The sequence below is a fragment of the Thalassophryne amazonica genome, chromosome 8, assembly GCF_902500255.1.
Source record: "Thalassophryne amazonica chromosome 8, fThaAma1.1, whole genome shotgun sequence".
Classification (NCBI taxonomy): domain Eukaryota; kingdom Metazoa; phylum Chordata; class Actinopteri; order Batrachoidiformes; family Batrachoididae; genus Thalassophryne; species Thalassophryne amazonica.
In genome coordinates this window covers 109,051,015-109,073,259 of record NC_047110.1, presented here as the reverse complement: position 1 = coordinate 109,073,259, position 22,245 = coordinate 109,051,015, and the positions used below count along the sequence as shown (strand labels likewise).

The 22,245-nt window shown below is 41.5% G+C and overlaps 1 protein-coding gene across 3 annotated transcripts in view; it reads left to right on the top strand.

Moving 5' to 3' along the window:
* ano10b (anoctamin 10b) overlaps nucleotides 1–21,048 on the top strand; it is a 41,821-nt gene extending 20,773 nt beyond the window's left edge. For all 3 annotated transcript variants that reach the window (XM_034177230.1, XM_034177229.1, XM_034177228.1), the window contains 12 exons: nucleotides 7,005–7,142; nucleotides 7,251–7,367; nucleotides 7,481–7,597; nucleotides 10,166–10,507; nucleotides 10,615–10,797; nucleotides 11,279–11,334; nucleotides 11,421–11,495; nucleotides 14,292–14,456; nucleotides 19,446–19,637; nucleotides 19,782–19,919; nucleotides 20,015–20,131; nucleotides 20,206–21,048. In XM_034177230.1, the coding sequence (XP_034033121.1) occupies nucleotides 7,005–7,142; nucleotides 7,251–7,367; nucleotides 7,481–7,597; nucleotides 10,166–10,507; nucleotides 10,615–10,797; nucleotides 11,279–11,334; nucleotides 11,421–11,495; nucleotides 14,292–14,456; nucleotides 19,446–19,637; nucleotides 19,782–19,919; nucleotides 20,015–20,131; nucleotides 20,206–20,229 (1,664 nt within the window). In that variant the 3' untranslated portion in view covers nucleotides 20,230–21,048. The remainder of the gene's footprint in view (nucleotides 1–7,004; nucleotides 7,143–7,250; nucleotides 7,368–7,480; nucleotides 7,598–10,165; nucleotides 10,508–10,614; nucleotides 10,798–11,278; nucleotides 11,335–11,420; nucleotides 11,496–14,291; nucleotides 14,457–19,445; nucleotides 19,638–19,781; nucleotides 19,920–20,014; nucleotides 20,132–20,205) is intronic.
* The last annotated feature ends 1,197 nt before the right edge of the window (nucleotides 21,049–22,245 follow it).

Below are 22,245 nucleotides of genomic sequence, written 5' to 3'. Positions count from 1 at the left end.
ATGGGAACCCCCCAGCAGTCTAAGTCTATAGCAGCATAACTAAGGGATGGTTCAGGGTCACCTGATCCAGCCCTAACTATACGCTTTAGCAAAAAGGAAAGTTGTAAGCCTAATCTTAAAAGTAGAGAGGGTGTCTGTCTCCCTGATCTGAATTGGGAGCTGGTTCCACAGGAGAGGAGCCTGAAAGCTGAAGGCTCTGCCTCCCATTCTACTCTTACAAACCCTAGGAACTACAAGTAAGCCTGCAGTCTGAGAGCGAAGCGCTCTATTGGGGTGATATGGTACTAAGAGGTCCCTAAGATAAGATGGGACCTGATTATTCAAAACCTTATAAGTAAGAAGAAGAAATTTAAATTCTATTCTAGAATTAACAGGAAGCCAATGAAGAGAGGCCAATATGGGTGAGATATGCTCTCTCCTTCTAGTCCCTGTTAGTACTCTAGCTGCAGCATTTTGAATTAACTGAAGGCTTTTCAGGGAACTTTTAGGACAACCTGATAATAATGAATTACAATAGTCCAGCCTAGAGGAAATAAATGCATGAAGCTTCTGGGGAAAACCTGGTCTTGTTAGGAGAGACGGCATCCATCCCACTTTAGATGGAGCAGCTCTCATTTCTAGAAATCTGGCCAATTTTCTTGGATCCTCCAAACTGTGACTGTCCAGCGTTGGAACCAGGAGGCAGAGCTGTGGTCTTATACACCTCTCTGCAGCTTCTCTCCCCCTGCCATCCCCTCGTTGCCCCATCCCCGTAGAGACGGTGCCTGCTCCCAGACCACCAATAACCAGCAAAAATCTATTTAAGCATAAAAATTCAAAAAGAAAAAATAATATAGCACCTTCAATTGCACCACAGACTAAAACAGTTAAATGTGGTCTATTAAACATTAGGTCTCTCTCTTCTAAGTCCCTGTTGGTAAATGATATAATAATTGATCAACATATTGATTTATTCTGCCTTACAGAAACCTGGTTACAGCAGGATGAATATGTTAGTTTAAATGAGTCAACACCCCCGAGTCACACTAACTGTCAGAATGCTCGTAGCACGGGCCGAGGCGGAGGATTAGCAGCAATCTTCCATTCCAGCTTATTAATTAATCAAAAACCTAGACAGAGCTTTAATTCATTTGAAAGCTTGTCTCTTAGTCTTGTCCATCCAAATTGGAAGTCCCAAAAACCAGGTTTATTTGTTATTATCTATCGTCCACCTGGTCGTTACTGTGAGTTTCTCTGTGAATTTTCAGACCTTTTGTCTGACTTAGTGCTTAGCTCAGATAAGATAATTATAGTGGGCGATTTTAATATCCACACAGATGCTGAGAATGACAGCCTCAACACTGCATTTAATCTATTATTAGACTCTATCGGCTTTGCTCAAAAAGTAAATGAGTCCACCCACCACTTTAATCATATCTTAGATCTTGTTCTGACTTATGGTATGGAAATAGAAGACTTAACAGTATTCCCTGAAAACTCCCTTCTGTCTGATCATTTTTTAATAACATTTACATTTACCCTGATGGACTACCCTGCAGTGGGGAATAAGTTTCATTACACTAGAAGTCTTTCAGAAAGCGCTGTAACTAGGTTTAAGGATATGATTCCTTCGTTATGTTCTCTAATGCCATATACCAACACAGAGCAGAGTAGCTACCTAAACTCTGTAAGGGAGTTAGAGTATCTCGTCAATAGTTTTACATCCTCTTTGAAGACAACTTTGGATGCTGTAGCTCCTCTGAAAAAGAGAGCTTTAAATCAGAAGTGTCTGACTCCGTGGTATAACTCACAAACTCGTAGCTTAAAGCAGATAACCCGTAAGTTGGAGAGGAAATGGCGTCTCACTAATTTAGAAGATCTTCACTTAGCCTGGAAAAAGAGTTTGTTGCTCTATAAAAAAGCCCTCCGTAAAGCTAGGACATCTTTCTACTCATCACTAATTGAAGAAAATAAGAATAACCTCAGGTTTCTTTTCAGCACTGTAGCTAGGCTGACAAAGAGTCAGAGCTCTATTGAGTTGAGTATTCCATTAACTTTAACTAGTAATGACTTCATGACTTTCTTTGCTAACAAAATTTTGACTATTAGAGAAAAAATTACTCATAACCATCCCAAAGATGTATCGTTATCTTTGGCTGCTTTCAGTGATGCCGGTATTTGGTTAGACTCTTTCTCTCCGGTTGTTCTGTCTGAGTTATTTTCATTGGTTGCTTCGTCCAAACCATCGGCATGTTTATTAGACCCCATTCCTGCCAGGCTGCTCAAGGAAGTCCTACCATTATTTAATGCTTCAATCTTAAATATGATCAATCTGTCTTTGTTAGTTGGTTATGTACCACAGGCCTTTAAGGTGGCAGTAATTAAACCATTACTTAAAAAGCCATCACTTGACCCAGCTATCTTAGCTAATTATAGGCCAATTTCCAACCTTCCTTTTCTCTCAAAGATTCTTGAGAGGGTAGTTGTAAAACAGCTAACTGATCACCTGCAGAGGAATGGTCTATTTGAAGAGTTTCAGTCAGGTTTTAGAATTCATCATAGTACAGAAACAGCATTAGTGAAGGTTACAAATGATCTTCTTATGGCTTCGGACAGTGGACTTATCTCTGTGCTTGTTCTGTTGGACCTCAGTGCTGCTTTTGATACTGTTGACCATAAAATTTTATTACAGAGATTAGAGCATGTCATAGGTATTAAAGGCACTGCGCTGCGGTGGTTTGAATCATATTTGTCTAATAGATTACAGTTTGTTCATGTAAATGGGGAATCTTCTTCACAGACTAAAGTTAATTATGGAGTTCCACAAGGTTCTGTGCTAGGACCAATTTTATTCACTTTATACATGCTTCCCTTAGGCAGTATTATTAGACGGTATTGCTTAAATTTTCATTGTTACGCAGATGATACCCAGCTTTATCTATCCATGAAGCCAGAGGATACACACCAATTAGCTAAACTGCAGGATTGTCTTACAGACATAAAGACATGGATGACCTCTAATTTCCTGCTTTTAAACTCAGATAAAACTGAAGTTATTGTACTTGGCCCCACAAATCTTAGAAGCATGGTGTCTAACCAGATCGTTACTCTGGATGGCATTTCCCTGATCTCTAGTAATACTGTGAGAAATCTTGGAGTCATTTTTGATCAGGATATGTCATTCAAAGCGCATATTAAACAAATATGTAGGACTGCCTTTTTGCATTTACGCAATATCTCTAAAATCAGAAAGGTCTTGTCTCAGAGTGATGCTGAAAAACTAATTCATGCATTTATTTCCTCTAGGCTGGACTATTGTAATTCATTATTATCAGGTTGTCCTAAAAGTTCCCTAAAAAGCCTTCAGTTGGTTCAGAATGCTGCAGCTAGAGTACTGACGGGGACTAGCAGGAGAGAGCATATCTCACCCGTGTTGGCCTCTCTTCATTGGCTTCCTGTTAATTCTAGAATAGAATTTAAAATTCTTCTTCTTACTTATAAGGTTTTGAATAATCAGGTCCCATCTTATCTTAGGGACCTCGTAGTAACATATTACCCCATTAGAGCGCTTCGCTCTCAGACTGCGGGCTTACTTGTAGTTCCTAGGGTTTGTAAGAGTAGAATGGGAGGCAGAGCCTTCAGCTTTCAGGCTCCTCTCCTGTGGAACCAGCTCCCAATTCAGATCAGGGAGACAGATACCCTCTCTACTTTTAAGATTAGGCTTAAAACTTTCCTTTTCGCTAAGGCTTATAGTTAGGGCTGGATCGGGTGACCCTGGACCATCCCTTGGTTATGCTGCTTTAGACAAGGATTGTGGGGGGGTTCCCATGATGCACTGTTTCTTTCTCTTTTTGCTCCGTATGCATCACTCTGCATTTAATCATTAGTGATCGATCTCTGCCCCCCTTCACAGCATGTCTTTTTCCTGGTTTTTTCCCTCAGCCCCAACCAGTGTCAGCAGAAGACTGCCCCTCCCTGAGCCTGGTTCTGCTGGAGGTTTCTTCCTGTTAAAAGGGAGTTTTTCCTTCCCACTGTTGCCAAGTGCTTGCTCATAGGGGGTCGTTTTGACCGTTGGGGTTTTTCATAATTATTGTATGGCCTTGCCTTGCAATATGGAGCACCTTGGGGCAACTGTTTGTTGTGATTTGGCACTATATAAGAAAAAAGTTGATTGATTGATTGATTGAATTAGTTTTTCAGCATCACTCTGAGACAAGACCTTTCTAATTTTAGAGATATTGCGCAAATGTAAAAAAGTAGTCATACATATTTGCTTAATATGCGCACTGAAGGACATATCCTGATCAAAAATGAGTCCAAGATTTCTCACAGTATTACTAGAGGTCAGGGTAATGCCATCCAGAGTAAGGATCTGGTTAGACACCATGTTTCTAAGATTTGTGGAGCCAAGTACAATAACTTCAGTTTTATCTCAATTTAAAAGCAGGAAATTAGAGGTCATCCATGTCTTTATGTCTGTAAGACAATCCTGCAGTTTAACTAATTGGTGTGTGTCCTCTGGCTTCATGGATAGATAAAGCTGGGTATCATCTGCGTAACAATGAAAATTTAAGCAATGCTTTCTAATAATACTGCCTAAGGGAAGCATGTATAAAGTTAATAAAATTGGTCCTAGCACAGAACCTTGTGGAACTCCATAATTAACCTTAGTCTGTGAAGAAGACTCTCCATTTACATGAACAAATTGTAATCTATTTGATAGATATGATTCAAACCACCGCAGCGCAGTGCCTTTAATACCTATGGCATGCTCTAATCTCTGTAATAAAATTTTATGGTCAACAGTATCAAAAGCAGCACTGAGGTCTAACAGGACAAGCACAGAGATGAGTCCACTGTCTGAGGCCATAAGAAGATCATTTGTAACCTTCACTAATGCTGTTTCTGTACTATGATGAATTCTGAAACCTGACTGAAACTCTTCAAATAGACCATTCCTCTGCAGATGATCAGTTAGCTGTTTTACAACTACCCTTTCAAGAATTTTTGAGAGAAAAGGAAGGTTGGAGATTGGCCTATAATTAGCTAAGATAGCTGGGTCAAGTGATGGCTTTTTAAGTAATGGTTTAATTACTGTCACCTTAAAAGCCTGTGGTACATAGCCAACTAATAAAGATAGATTGATCATATTAAGATCTAAGCATTAATTAATGGTAGGGCTTCCTTGAGCAGCCTGGTAGGAATGGGGTCTAATAGACATGTTGATGGTTTGGAGGAAGTGACAAATGAAAATAACTCAGACAGAACAATCGAAGAGAAAGAGTCTAACCAAATACCAGCATTACTGAAAGCAGCCAAAGATAACGATATGTCTTTGGGATGGTCATGAGTAATTTTTTCTCTAATAGTTAAAATTTTATTAGCAAAGAACGTCATGAAGTCATTACTAGTTAAAGTTAAAGGAATACTCGGCTCAATAGAGCTCCGACTCTTTGTCAGCCTGGTTACAGTGCTGAAAAGAAACCTGGGGTTGTTCTTATTTTCTTCATTTAGTGATGAGTAGGACGATGTCCTAGCTCTACGGAGGGCTTTTTTTATAGAGCAACAGACTCTTTTTCCAGGCTAAGTGAAGATCTTCTAAATTGGTGAGATGCCATTTCCTCTCCAACTTATGGGTTATCTGCTTTAAGCTGCGAGTTTGAGTTATACCACGGAGTCAGGCACTTCTGATTTAAGGCTCTCTTTCAGAGGAGCTACAGCATCCAAAGTTGTACTCAATGAGGATGTAAAACTATTGACGAGATAATCTATCTCACTCACAGAGTTTAGGTAGCTACTCTGCAGTGTTGGCATTAGAGAACATAAAGAAGGAATCATATTCTTAAACCTAGTTACAGCGCTTTCCGAAAGACTTCTACTGTAATGAAACTTATTCCCCACTGCTGGGTAGTCCATTAAAGTAAATGTAAATGTTATTAAGAAATGATCAGACAGAAGGGGGTTTTCAGGGAATACTGTTAAGTCTTCAATTTCCATACCATAAGTCAAAACAAGATCTAAAGTATGATTAAAGTGGTGGGTGGACTCATTTACATTTTGAGCAAAGCCAATTGAGTCTAATAATAGATTAAATGCAGTGTTGAGGCTGTCATTCTCAGCATCTATGTGGATGTTAAAATTGGCCACTATAATTGTCTTATCTGAGCTAAGCACTAAGTCAGACAAAAGGTCTGAAAATTCACAGAGAAACTCACAGTAATGACCAGGTGGACGATAGATAACAACAAATACAACTGGTTTTTGAGACTTCCAATTTGGATGGACAAGACTAAGAGTCAAGCTTTCAAATGAATTAAAGCTCTGTCTGGGTTTTTGATTAATTAATAAGCTGGAGTGGAAGATTGCTGCTAATCCTCCGCCTCGGCCCGTGCTACGAGCATTCTGACAGTTAGTGTGACTCGGGGGTGTTGACTCATTTAAACTAACATATTCATCCTGCTGTAACCAGGTTTCTGTAAGGCAGAATAAATCAATATGTTTATCAATTATTATATCATTTACTAACAGGGACTTAGAAGAGAGAGACCTAATGTTTAATAGACCACATTTAACTGTTTTAGTCTGTGGTGCAGTTGAAGGTGCTATATTATTTTTTCTTTTTGAATTTTTATGCTTAAATAGATTTTTACTGGTTGTTGGTGGTCTGGGAGCAGGCACCGTCTCTACGGGGATGGGGTAATGGGGGGATGGCAGGGGGAGAGAAGCTGCAGAGAGGTGTGTAAGACTATATTCAATCAACAAAATAGTTACACACACATATCTATCTATCTATCTATATATATATATGTATATTTGTATATGTGTATATATGTATATGTCCTATAGCTCTTGCCAAATTCTATTGTACCTACATTAATGGTAAATGGACACCAGGTGGAGATATTGCTCCATTTCAAGAACCTTGAGTACAGGCTTCTGGGGGACACCAGACTACCAACCTGTTCCTTATACTGGTATGTATGTATGTGTGTGTGTGTGTGTGTGTGTGTGTGTGTGCGTTCCAGACAACATGGAGGCGTTGCTGACACTGGCCGAGCGTCAGTTCATCGTGAAGTACGAGCTGGAGGGCCTGCGGGCTCAGAAGGACCTGAGGATCCCCGGCCTACCTGACGAGGCCATGCTGCATCACCGTGACAACATCTGTGAGTGATGTCATCGTATGTTCACATCGGTCCACTGGCAGCAGCAGCAGCTTGCTGTGACTTTGCTATGACTTCAGTTCAAGATGGTAAACTTGGTGACTGTTGCAGGGCAGAAGCTTGTGAAGGGTGGCATGATTGTGGACATGTTTCCGCTCCATAACCCGGACAAACTGGCGGCTCTGAGTAAGGCCTGGTACTCTGGGAACCATCTGGTTCAGCCGCTAGGTGAGTCTGGTGCAGAAATCACATGACATGTGGTCTAAACCCATTTTTCCATGTTTAAGATGGTTTTGTGTGCAGGTTGATTTTACACCAGATACTTCTGCTGTTTTCTTCAGATTCCATCAATGAATATTTTGGAAGCTCAATCGGTTTCTACTTCAGCTTCCTTGACTTCTACACTTGGTCTCTGCTGCCACCAGCTATACTGGGCCTCATCATCACATATTTTTCAGGTATTTCTTCTGTGATCAAAACATGAACCAACAAGCAGAAGTCATTACGCACAAACCACTGGCGGCTCCACGCGATTTTTATTGGTCGTGGTGGTGGTGGGGGGGTTAGACTGAGGTGGTCAGGGATGGATCCAGAGTGAAAATCTGACATATGCAACTGTATTGGTCCAAACCAGTCTGCATCCAGGCCTGGTGGTGCAGCAGAATTTAGAAATAACTTTGCATTTTGTAAATTTTAGTCACCTGCTACATACAGTCGGTTCTGCTCTCATATAACTTTGTAATTTTCTTTCTGTACACCAGCACAATACAAATGTAAAGAAACACTCAGGATGTTCTTGTGGTGTTGATTTTTAGCTTTAATTCAAGGGGTTTAACAAACATATAAATGGAGTTAGAACCATTTTTATGGGAGGTGATGGTCTAGTGGTAAGCGTTGGGCTTGAGACCAGAGGATCCTCGGTTCAAATCCCAGCCTGGCCAGAAAATCAATAAGGGCCCTTGGGCAAGGTCCTTAATACCCAAGTTTCTTCCGGTGTGTAGTGAGCACCTTGCATGGCAGCACCCTGACAATGGTGTGTGAGTGCGTAAATGGGTGAACGTGAGACATAATTGTAAAGCGATTTGAGCGTTTGATGCAGATTGAAATGCACTATGTAAATGCAGTCCATTTAACCATTTTTATCCACAGCCCTCCATTTTCAGAGGCCATAAGTAATTGGGCAAACTAAATACAAGGACCATTGCTAATGCAAATAATCACTTTTACAACTTGATTTTGTTAGCTAAGTCAGGTGATGGATACATGAACATTTCCAAATCACTGTATATGTCGGACTTCATTTCCATCAATCATTAAGAAATACAAACAATATGGTCCTGCATTGTAAACCTGTCTGGCACATTAAGACTCAGGAGACTACAAACAGTTAAAGATTTAATCCATAATGATATAGTACAGAATCTTTGGGAGTGGCCCCATCACCACGGTGAAGAGGCACGTTGATCTCAAATCCTGCCGTTGTAAGGACCCACTAGTGGCAGTGGCTTGCAACTGCAAGTAGGAGAAAGCTGACTTAGAACTGACTTTTTTAAAGGACATGTCACATCAAAATCATAACAATTTAGATTTAGGCTGTTAGTGACCATAAGCTGATCCACCGGGATTACTTTGTGCACTTCAGTGACCGGTTTCAAAGTATACGGCATTTGCAGCCAACAGCTATGGAGACATCCTAAAACAAAGTACTCGTGAGTACTCGAGTGATTCCGACAAGTGACGTTGCTACTAGAAGCGTCCCATCATGCGCTTCAATAGAATGTAGCTGCTAATGTTAAGAACTGAGGCACAGATTAATTCCAAATTTGACATAAGTGTGATGTCATGTTATGATGACACATTTTTAAGTGATAACTGTTAATTTTGATGGAGTCACGGTAAAAGCTGCAGCTCTGTAAAGGTTTCTGTGCACCTGCACGGCCATTAGTCATAAACGCAGCCTGTCAATAACCATCTCTGCTCCAGGTTCAGCTTTGTCCATGATTAATTATGAGTGTTGTTATCAATAAAATCTAAAAAAATTAATCTGCTGCCAGGGGAAAGCGAGTGTCTCGTCAGCTGCACAGCGTGCATGCACAAACACATTCCAGCTCCAAATTTGCACTCTCTCATAGTAAAAAAAAAAAAAAGAAAGAAAAGAAAAAGAAATCTAGCCACAAAACACAAAAGGGGAACATGCCATGCTCACCGTTGTGTTGTGGATTAATTTTCTTCTTCACATCTGTAAACTTCACACAATCAAAGAAAGGCGCGCACGTGAGATCGTCGGTTGCAGCTTTGCCTCTCTCTCGATAACGGCACATAAATAATGTCCATGAACTCCTGGAAATAATGTATTCTGACTTTTTCCAGTGTAACAAATCCATCTCCATGTCCAGGCAGTCTTTTAAAACAGTGTCAGATGTCCCCATATCCATCTCCACAGCTTCAGTAAACCAGCATCCACACAAACAGCGCGTCTCCACAGGCTCCAAAATCCAACACACTTAAAAAGTTAAGAGTTTCCGGGTGAAGTGTGTCATCTCCTCTCTGTAAATCTGAGCCATCACTTTCAAACGGCAGCACAGAAACTTCGTTTTTGGACAGAGCAGGTTTGTTTTTCTCTCTGTCTGTCAGTCACTGAGATGTTTCTGTTTTGCTAATTAGGATGTCACACGCTGAAAAATTCTGAGAATTTCCGAGTGAAACATTTTCCGGAAATGCACCTGCTAATGCTCAGAGTTAGAGGAATAAAATACGTCAGAGATCACTAATTATTAGCACATGTGTCTAGAGACACTTACAATCATGAGTACTTTTATGTTGTTGTACTAACTGGCACGTTAAAAAACATGTGACATGTCCTTTAAATTACGTATGTTTCCTGTTGGTCCTGAGGTGCTGACTACAAGGACACCCGCTGCTTCTGATTAGAGATACGGCTGTTACCGATGAGGTGGATCAGATGGAAAGTTCTGAGTCTTCCTTGTAGAAACTCTGGTTCAGTGAGTCTCCTGTATTGCACACAGGTGAAGTTCAGAAGGAGATGATGCAGTCATTCTCCAGTTCTCAAGCCACGGGCGGTGATGATGATGATGCTGGTCTTACCATCAGCGGTTACATGATCCAGGCCGTGTTCAGCATGATCTGGTCCACCATCATTATGGAGATGTGGAAGCGCCGCAGCTCCTCCCTCTCCTACCGCTGGGGGACTCTGTACCTGGCTGAGCGCTTTGCCGAGCCCCGTCCTAGTTTCCATGGTAAACTCGGTGTCAACCCAGTCACGGGTCGGATGGAGCCACTGTTTTCTGAATGGGAGAGGGACCTGCGTGTGGCACTCGTGTCACTTCCTGTGGTCGGGTTGTTTTTAGGTGAGACCTGGACTCAGTTTTCAGTTCAAGTACTGAAAGGCAACAAGAGGCACTTTGTGAACTTTTTTCCATTTGTTTCTCCTGCTCGGTCTTGCCGTCTCCTGCAGGGTTGGTCTTACTGGGTATGCTGGGGTTCTACTGGGGAGAAACTCAGGTCCGGCACCTACATAAGGACTGGGACTCTTTGCTGTCTGAGATGTTGCTCTACATGCCCTCCATTCTCCACATCGCCTACACAAACATTCTGGCGACTGTTTACTGCATGGTGGCTCAGACCCTGACTGAGTTTGGTAAGGTCACGCTGGAGTTTTTCAGATTCAGAGCTTTTACCCTATGTCACATAATACTGAGATCCTGATGTTTGCAGAGATTATTTTCATGCACACTTCCAAAGATGTGTATCTGTACAACGTGCAAGGTTGCTCAAAGAACAAGAAGGGCAATCAGAATGTGAAGACCTCCTCTAAGACCAGTAACCAGCACGACTACAGTGTCCATTTCTAGCCACGTATTTGGTACTGCATGGTAATGGCGTGCACCCAAAACAATCCAAGACCACCCAACACCAACATTGGTTGTAGGTGGTCTTGATGACCTTTGGACTAATGGTTCATTGACCTGAGAAGTCCTCAAACCAAAATCTGTTTGCCTGTGGACCTTCAAAGCAGCAGGAATGTTTCTGTACCCTTCCCCAGATACATCTCGACAATGTGAGAAAAGTACTTTTTTAACCATCTGAAGCTGCTGATGTTTTTTTACATTTCCCCGTAGAAAACCACCGAGAGGAATCAGCATTTCAGAACCATCTGACAGCCAAAGTCTTGGTGGTTAGTCTCGTCTCTGAACTTCAGCTCATTCGCTCACGTCACTCAGCACTTTGACTCATTCTGCATTTTTCTCTTGTTTCTTTTAGTTTACTTTCTTCAATTACTTTGCAGTACTCTTCCACATCGCCTTCTGCAAACAGGATATGCCTTTACTTCGAAAGGTAACAGCTGGACTTGACAGATCATAAAGTACTTAAAAGACTTTAATGGCAGGGCCGGATCAATGCACAGGATCAAGCCCAGGGGCCCCACATTACATGGAGCCCCCACAATTTCTCCACAAAAATACTGTGTACAAAATAATAAATACTATGTCATCTAATATAACAAAGAGGTACTTTAAACTACCTGTTAAAGCAAAAATGATAAGCGATCTCTAATGTTTTAGATGGCCTTTCAAAAAGTTAATTAAAATAAATATTTTTCAAATGTTTGATTAAAAAAAAAGCTATTAAACTGGTTGGATGTGTGGATTGCAGTGTAATTTTTATTTTTTATTATTATTTACAATATTAATATTTTATTATTTCATATTTATTATTATTATATTTTATTTGCCTACTATGTGACTGTAATAGTATTTTAAGGGCCAGTAGACAGATGTAAGTCAGGGGCCACTTTAATGTATCAGTCATCAAAAAACATGAATTCCAAATATTAAACAAAACCTATTTGCGCCTTGGAATCAGTCAAAAGAACTAACAAACTAGGGGAGCAACTAACGACTGGTTGTACAATTGATTATTTTCATGATTATTCAGTTATTTTTTTAGGTCTATAAAATAAAATAAAAAATAGTGAAGAATGTGGCTCATTGTTACCCAGAGCCCAATATGATGCCTTGAAATGTATTTTGTCTGCAGCTCAAAGATATTCAGTTTATTGCCAGATAGGCGTAAAACAGCTTGAAAAATAAAATAGAAAATATTAACATTTAAGAAGAATTTGGAGATAGTTTTTTTTAAAGACTTAAATTGATCAACAAAATAGTTGTTGATTAATTTAGTAGTTGTTAAAACCAACAGGTTGGTTACCTGGTGTTCCAACGCAGCCTGTACTCAAAGATCTTGAAATGGATCAATATCTCCACCTGGTGGACAGTGTGTGTATGTATATACGAGGTCTATTAGAAAAGTATCCGACCTTATTTAAAAAAAAACAAAACATATGGATTTGAATCACGTGTGCTTGCGTGAGCCAACCTTGAACTTTCATGCGCATGCGTGATTTTTTTCACGCCTGTCAGTTGCGTCATTCGCCTGTGAGCAGGCTTTGAGTGAGGAGTGGTCCACCCCCTCGGCGGATTTTCATTGTCAGGGAAATGGCTGAGAGACTGCTGCTTTGCTTGATCAAATTTTTTTTAGAAACTGTGAGGCACATCCATGTGGACACCATTCGAGAAATTCAGGTGGTTTTTGGTGAAAATTTTATGGGCTTCAAAGACATTAAGGGATGTTACTGTCACTTTAAGGACGGCCCTCAGCAGCTGTGGGGCGCGCCGCGCTCCAGCTGCCATCGACAGGCTGAACGACCATTTCATTTCTAAACGGATGGCTCTGTGGATCCGTGACCATCGTGTGCACTTTCTCTGGTTATCACAAGAGCTGGACATCACCCATTTTCCTGCAGATTTCACTTTTAACAAGAGATTTTGTCGTGGAAAGCCGAGCGGACGCTTCGCGCGTCATGATGGATTCGCTGCTGGACCGACACAAACCACCTCCGTTTTGGTCTCACAGGACGGCTTTGAGATGGCGTTCAGACAGCTGTCGGTGGTTTTTCAGTCGAGTGATTATCCAAGAAATTGTGGACGAGCCTGGACATGCCAGAATTTGTTCTGTGACGCTTCATCACGGCGTTGCTTTGCGCATCGCGGCACCGCTAGAAGGACAAGCTGGGACATGTCCACCTCTCCACAATTTCTCTGATACTCACTCGACTGGTAAGCACTGAAAGGCATGTCCCAGCTTGTCCTTCTGGCACTCTGAAACGGAGGTGTTCTTTGTCTCGCTTGTCATCGTGACGCGCGAAGCCTCCGCTCCTTTCCATGACAAAAACTCCTCATAACAGTGGAATGTGCCGTTCATTTCCAAACTGGACGCTGTGTTTTATCCGGGACGTCGTCTGGACTAGCACAGGAATTGTGAAAAGACGTGAACATCAGCACTTTTTCGGCAAATTGAGACAGACGTGCGGAGGAATTCCGCGCGTCATGGCGGTGCCGCGATGTGCAAAGCAACGCTGTGATGAAGCGTCACAGAACATGTTCTGGCGCGCCCCACAGCTGCTGAGGGCCGTCTTTAAAGCGACAGTAACATCCCTTAATGTCTTTGAAGCCCATAAAATTTTCACCAAAAACCACCTGAATTTCTCGAATGGTGTCCACATTGATGTGCCTCACAGTTTCTAAAAAAAATTTGATCAAGCAAAGCAGCAGTCTCTCAGCTATTTCCCTGACAATGAAAATCCGCCGAGGGGGTGGACCACTCCTCACTCAAAGCCTGCTCACAGGCGAATGACGCAATTGACAGGCGTGAAAAAAATCATGCATGCGCATGAAGGTTCAAGGTTGGCTCAAGCAAGCACACGTGATTCAAATCCATATGTTTTTTTTTTTTAAATAAGGTCGGATACTTTTCTGATAGACCTCGTATATGTGATGGCTTGTATGTTCATGTGAAATAAAGAAGAGGAAAATAATTCATAATCCATCAATTTGTAGCCTAGTTAGTTTCAGTGTTGCAGCTCAATTAGTGTTAAGGTGAAGGTAAAGGTTAAAAGTCAGATAAGTATTTTTTGTGCCAAAGTCCATCTGCTTTCTGACCCATGATGATATTGTTTAGATGGTACAATGTCAATGAAAAAAAAAAGATTACAATCATCACAATATCTTCCTTTGTTATCACAAAGTCATTGCAGATGTTCCTGGCTGACTAAAGTTCTCTGTGTGTTTGAAGCGTTTGGCGTCTCTGCTGATCATGAGCCAGTTGGTGAACCAGGTGACAGAGGTCGTCATCCCCTTCCTGGTGGACCGGCTTGTCAGCGCCCCCCATAGAAAAGAGACTGAACATGATCCACAGGAAGACAAATTCAGGAACCAGTTCCTGCTGCCCACTTTCCCGGTTCGTGACCTGTGATCATGAGACCTTTGATCTGATCATAAATTAAAAAACAAATAGTTTAGAACAGTTTGAGGATGTTTCCATATGTTGGCTCGTATTCCAGAATGGTCAGATTTTGATCCAATTTCAGAGGGAAGAGAAAAAGTTACTCCGCATGATCACTATTAGTACATTTTATTTATTACATTTATTATGTTTTATTACAAAGATCAATATCACATGTCAGCAATCAGACTCAAAGAACGGAGATCAAAGACAAGTAACCAGGAACAAAGATCAGGCTGACAGGTCAGCAATCAGAATCTTAGATCAGCGGTAAAGATCAAAGCTACATGATTGGGATTAAATTTAGGCAATGAAAGACGAGTAATCGGGAACAAAGATCAGGCTGATAGGTCAGCAATCAGGATCTTAAATCAGTGGTAAAGATCAAAGCTACATGAGTAATCAGGAACAAAGATCAGGCTGACAGGTCAGCAATCAGGATCTTAGATCAGCGGTAAAGATCATAGCTACATGATCGAGATTAAAGTTAGGCAATGAAAGATGAGTAATCGGGAACAAAGATCAGGCTGACAGGTCAGCAATCAGAATCTTAGATCAGCAGTAAAGATCAAAGCTACATGATCGGGATTAAATTTAGGCAATGATAGACGAGTAATCGGGAACAAAGATCAGGCTGACAGGTCAGCAATCAGGATCTTAGATCAGCGGTAAAGATCAAAGCTACATGATCGGGATTAAAGTTAGGCAATGAAAGACGAGCAATCAGGAACAAAGATCAGGCTGATAGGTCAGCAATCAGGATCTTAAATCAGTGGTAAAGATCAAAGCTACATGAGTAATCAGGAACAAAGATCAGGCTGACAGGTCAGCAATCAGGATCTTAGATCAGCGGTAAAGATCATAGCTAAATGATTGAGATTAAAGTTAGGCAATGAAAGATGAGTAATCAGGAACAAAGATCAGGCTGACAGGTCAGCAATCAGAATCTTAGATCAGCGGTAAAGATCAAAGCTACATGATCGGGATTAAATTTAGGCAATGATAGACGAGTAATCGGGAACAAAGATCAGGCTGATAGGTCAGCAATCAGGATCTTAAATCAGTGGTAAAGATCAAAGCTACATGAGTAATCAGGAACAAAGATCAGGCTGACAGGTCAGCAATCAGGATCTTAGATCAGCGGTAAAGATCATAGCTACATGATCGAGATTCAAGTTAGGCAATGAAAGATGAGTAATCAGGAACAAAGATCAGGCTGACAGGTCCGCGATCAGGATCTTAGATCAGCGGTAAAGATCAAAGCTACATGATCGCGGTTAAAGTTAGGCAATGAAAGACGAGTAATCGGGAACAAAGATCAGGCTGATAGGTCAGCAATCAGGATCTTAAATCAGTGGTAAAGATCAAAGCTACATGAGTAATCAGGAACAAAGATCAGGCTGACAGGTCAGCAATCAGGATCTTAGATCAGCGGTAAAGATCATAGCTACATGATCGAGATTAAAGTTAGGCAATGAAAGATGAGTAATCGGGAACAAAGATCAGGCTGACAGGTCAGCAATCAGAATCTTAGATCAGCAGTAAAGATCAAAGCTACATGATCGGGATTAAATTTAGGCAATGATAGACGAGTAATCGGGAACAAAGATCAGGCTGACAGGTCAGCAATCAGGATCTTAGATCAGCGGTAAAGATCAAAGCTACATGATCGGGATTAAAGTTAGGCAATGAAAGACGAGCAATCAGGAACAAAGATCAGGCTGATAGGTCAGCAATCAGGATCTTAAATCAGTGGTAAAGATCAAAGCTACATGAGTAATCAGGAACAAAGATCAGGCTGACAGGTCAGCAATCAGGATCTTAGATCAGCGGTAAAGATCATAGCTAAATGATTGAGATTAAAGTTAGGCAATGAAAGATGAGTAATCAGGAACAAAGATCAGGCTGACAGGTCAGCAATCAGAATCTTAGATCAGCGGTAAAGATCAAAGCTACATGATCGGGATTAAATTTAGGCAATGATAGACGAGTAATCGGGAACAAAGATCAGGCTGATAGGTCAGCAATCAGGATCTTAAATCAGTGGTAAAGATCAAAGCTACATGAGTAATCAGGAACAAAGATCAGGCTGACAGGTCAGCAATCAGGATCTTAGATCAGCGGTAAAGATCATAGCTACATGATCGAGATTCAAGTTAGGCAATGAAAGATGAGTAATCAGGAACAAAGATCAGGCTGACAGGTCCGCGATCAGGATCTTAGATCAGCGGTAAAGATCAAAGCTACATGATCGCGGTTAAAGTTAGGCAATGAAAGACGAGTAATCAGGAACAAAGATCAGGCTGACAGGTCAGCAATCAGGATCTTAGATCAGCGGTAAAGATCAAAGCTACATGATTGGGATTAAAGTTAGGCAATGAAAGACAAGCAATCGGGAACAAAGATCAGGCTGATAGGTCAGCAATCAGGATCTTAAATCAGTGGTAAAGATCAAAGCTACATGAGTAATCAGGAACAAAGATCAGGCTGACAGGTCAGCAATCAGGATCTTAGATCAGCGGTAAAGATCATAGCTACATGATCGAGATTAAAGTTAGGCAATGAAAGACGAGTAATCAGGAACAAAGATCAGGCTGACAGGTCAGCGATCAGGATCTTAGATCAGCGGTAAAGATCAAAGCTACATGATCGCGGTTAAAGTTAGGCAATGAAAGACGAGTAATCAGGAACAAAGATCAGGCTGACAGGTCAGCAATCAGGATCTTAAATCAGTGGTAAAGATCAAAGCTACATGAGTAATCAGGAACAAAGATCAAGCTGACAGGTCAGCAATCAGGATCTTAAATCAGTGGTAAAGATCAAAGCTACATGATCGGGATTAAAGTTAGGCAATGAAAGATGAGCAATCGGGAACAAAGATCAGGCTGATAGGTCAGCAATCAGGATCTTAAATCAGTGGTAAAGATCAAAGCTACATGAGTAATCAGGAACAAAGATCAGGCTGACAGGTCAGCAATCAGGATCTTAGATCAGCGGTAAAGATCATAGCTACATGATCGAGATTAAAGTTAGGCAATGAAAGATGAGTAATCAGGAACAAAGATCAGGCTGACAGGTCAGCGATCAGGATCTTAGATCAGCGGTAAAGATAAAAGCTACATGATCGGGATTAAATTTAGGCAATGATAGACGAGTAATCGGGAACAAAGATCAGGCTGACAGGTCAGCAATCAGGATCTTAGATCAGCGGTAAAGATCAAAGCTACATGATCGGGATTAAAGTTAGGCAATGAAAGACGAGCAATCAGGAACAAAGATCAGGCTGATAGGTCAGCAATCAGGATCTTAAATCAGTGGTAAATATCAAAGCTACATGAGTAATCAGGAACAAAGATCAGGCTGACAGGTCAGCAATCAGGATCTTAGATCAGCGGTAAAGATCATAGCTACATGATCGAGATTAAAGTTAGGCAATGAAAGATGAGTAATCAGGAACAAAGATCAGGCTGACAGGTCAGCGATCAGGATCTTAGATCAGCGGTAAAGATCAAAGCTACATGATCGCGGTTAAAGTTAGGCAATGAAAGACGAGTAATCAGGAACAAAGATCAGGCTGACAGGTCAGCAATCAGGATCTTAGATCAGCGGTAAAGATCAAAGCTACATGATCGGGATTAAAGTTAGGCAATGAAAGACGAGCAATCGGGAACAAAGATCAGGCTGATAGGTCAGCAATCAGGATCTTAAATCAGTGGTAAAGATCAAAGCTACATGAGTAATCAGGAACAAAGATCAGGCTGACAGGTCAGCAATCAGGATCTTAGATCAGCGGTAAAGATCATAGCTACATGATCGAGATTAAAGTTAGGCAATGAAAGACGAGTAATCAGGAACAAAGATCAGGCTGACAGGTCAGCGATCAGGATCTTAGATCAGCGGTAAAGATCAAAGCTACATGATCGCGGTTAAAGTTAGGCAATGAAAGACGAGTAATCAGGAACAAAGTTCAGGCTGACATGTCAGCAATCAGGATCTTAAATCAGTAGTAAAGATCAAAGCTACATGAGTAATCAGGAACAAAGATCAAGCTGACAGGTCAGCAATCAGGATCTTAAATCAGTGGTAAAGATCAAAGCTACATGATCGGGATTAAAGTTAGGCAATGAAAGACGAGCAATCGGGAACAAAGATCAGGCTGATAGGTCAGCAATCAGGAACTTAAATCAGTGGTAACGATCAAAGCTACATGAGTAATCAGGAACAAAGATCAGGCTGACAGGTCAGCGATCAGGATCTTAGATTAGCGGTAAAGATCAAAGCTACATGATCGCGGTTAAAGTTAGGCAATGAAAGACGAGCAATCTGGAACAAAGATCAGGCTGATAGGTCAGCAATCAGGATCTTAAATCAGTGGTAAAGATCAAAGTTACATGAGTAATCAGGAACAAAGATCAGGCTGACAGGTCAGCAATCAGGATCTTAGATCAGCGGTAAAGATCAAAGCTACATGATCACGGTTAAAGTTAGGCAATGAAAGACGAGTAATCAGGAACAAAGATCAGGCTGATAGGTCAGCAATCAGGATCTTAAATCAGTGGTAAAGATCAAAGTTACATGAGTAATCAGGAACAAAGATCAGGCTGACAGGTCAGCAATCAGGATCTTAGATCAGCAGTAAAGATCAAAGCTACATGACCGGGATCAAAGACAGGCAGCACTGTCACCACCTTCCATGTCCACCTGCTGCAGCCACAGCTGATGAGTCATTCCTGGTGTTTCCTGGCTTTTGATTGGCAGAGCACACCTGGATTAGATAATCAGCAGTGGGCGGAGCACAGAGAGTTCTAAAATAAGTGTAACAGGATTGGTGACCCTTGACATCTGCCCTCAGGGAAACATCATCAGCTCCTAAAGCTGGAGAGAACAGCGAGTGTTTGTTGACGGAGCGGCGTGTGCAGATCGTGTTTGTTTTGTTTGTTTTAGGGGCTGTTTGCTGAGTACATTGAGCTCCTGGTGCAGTTCGGTTACCTGAGTCTTTTCTCCTGCGTCTACCCTCTGACCGCCGTGCTGCTGCTCATCAACAACCTGACCGAGATCCGATCCGACGCCTACAAGATCTGCAAGCTCTTCCGCAAACCCTTCTGCCCCCCGGTGGCTAACATGGGTGTCTGGCAGGTCGGTCGAAATGACATCTGCACAAACGCCGCTCGGCCTGACGCAGCGTCACCGTAAGACGCTGCCAAGGTGCTCTTGAGCAAACGCGCTGCTGAGCTGTGTGGTGTCGGGGTCGGTGACCCGGTGTACCTCTTTGTGTTTCAGGTCGCCTTCGAGGTCCTCAGCTTCGTCTCCGTCATCTCCAACTGTTGGCTGCTGCTGCTGTCGCCATTGTTACATGAGCAGGTCCAGGAGGGCGGGGTCAGCCCTACAAACACTCTGCTATTGGCTGTTTTGATTGAGGTAGGCGGGAAGAGGTGTGAAGGTTGACTGGTGTGAAAGTTCGTTCCTTGTAGCCTGACGTTGTGCGCCCGCCTTCTCTCCCTGCTCCTTTGCAGCATTTGCTGATCCTGGTCAAGGTGTTGCTGGCGGTTCTGATTCCAGATGAACCGGACTGGATCAGGAAAAAGATGGAGCATATCGAGTTCATGTCCATGCAGGCGCTGAGACAGCAGGTTGACGACGCACCGACACCACGGCACCGTGTTGTTGTTTTTTAATGCATTTACTGAAACCTCTTCTCTTGCAGAAGGTGCTTCCTGAAGAGTCCTGAATCTGCTTTAGTGGGTCCAGGATCTGGTACCACGTGCACAGTGACGTGCACAGCGGCCTTGAGTCTTTGCTCTGTGCCCTGTGCTGCTTTAAGTGTTAACCTATAGACTTCTGCAGCACGGCGCTTCTGCAGCGCACCTTCATATCGCACCGTAAGAGCACGTAGAACTGCAGCATTTTATCGCAGTATTCCACGGCGAGTGGAATGTCTCCATTAATAACACGCAGGATGCCTTTTAATCAGGTTGAGGTTGGATTCTTTAGATGACAAAGTGTTTGGTTTTACTTTCTGAGGCATAAACATGCAGAATACTTGATATGTTTTAATCTTCAGGACTCTTTTACGAAGTGTTTTATGCTGGTTGATGAGCTGCAGTTTGTGTTTGGGTTTGGAGAAAAGCAGTCACAGCGATTGAACAAGAATCAGGTTTTCATTTGAGGAAACATGAGTCACAGCACCTACGCTGTGGTAGAGAGGTCAGTGAGGAAAGGGTCAACAAGGACGGGGTCAATGTCTACCCAGCTAAACACCACAATTCATATTTAGATGGGAATCTGACCTTTGACCTCAGTGACCTTGTCCTTCACCCCAATGATTGACCTTGCTGGCTGGCGATCATCATATGAGCACTAAATTAGGTCTAAACAGTTTCCTTGTGGACCTTCTTCCACATGTCAAGTCTGGCAGAACTCAAAGTACCACAGACATGACCTTGAGCCCAGTGATTGACCTTTGGCTAATTTGACCTTGCTTGGGCAATTCCACAACCCAGTCACTGTACATATCTGTGCCACGCTTGGTGCAAATTGGACTAAAACTCAAAAATCTGACCTTTGACCCAAATTAATGACCATAAGGAAATTTTTACCTCACCTGGAGGAGCTCACCTACATACAGTGGGACAAATAAGTATTTGATCCACTGTATGTGTGCAATACAATTATTTCACATATGTACCCCTTGTACTTGTAGTACTGTGCAAACGTTTTAGGCATGCCAAAGCTATAATAAAAGCAATGTTTGATTGCCCCCCCATCCCCCTTTAAATTGGTATATCAACACAAAATCAAGTGACTATGTGAGTGATTTTTTTTTATTCCATAATAATTATAATAATTTCTTTGTAAGTGTACTGGCCACATGCACTAAGCGCTTGTCCTCCACTCTTGCTGTTTATGAATATTTAATATGTATATGTCATTTAGGTGCTTCAGACTTTTTTCAGTAAAATGGTTCTTGGGAGCATGAGCAAGACTAAAACCTTTCAGCTGCTATGGCGGCTCCGCGCCCCCCAGACTCCCCTAATTACAGCCCTCTTAACCTACTACTTTAAGCATTTTTTTTTTAATGTAGATGTAAATTAATATTCAAACTTTTCAGCTAGTTGACAGTAGGGCTGTACAATATGGCCAAATTATCTTATATTGTCATATCAATATGATATACGATATGACTATGATTTGACACAAAGTGCAGCAACAGTGAAAATGAAACATTCTTAAACAAAACAGTAATAATACCACACTCATTTTGCACTCATAAGGTTAGGATACTGTGCCCTCCAAAAGTATTGGAACACTTGGAATTTCACACATTTTAATTTATTCATGTCATTTCAAGTACAAGCAATACAAAAAATATAAAGAATAAAATTTTCTAAAATTATCTTCCTCAAACTCAAATTGAAAGCAAATCTCTAAAACTTGATAAAACCTGTAAATAATAATCTGTTTTCTTCAGACAAGTCAGGGGATGGAAACATGGATATTTCCAAGTCACTGAATATGTCTTGGACTTTATTTACATCAGTTATGAAGAAATACAAAAGTTTCTTTCACCAAAACACTTACATACACTCACATACTTTCTGTCAAATTGTAGCTGAACTTTCAGGTCTTCTTTTTAAGAGAATCCTCCTCTACACCACTTAGAATAGAATTGGACATATGTGTGTGTGTATGTATGTATGTATATACAAAAATATAAACGCAACACTTTTGGTTTTGCTCCCATTTT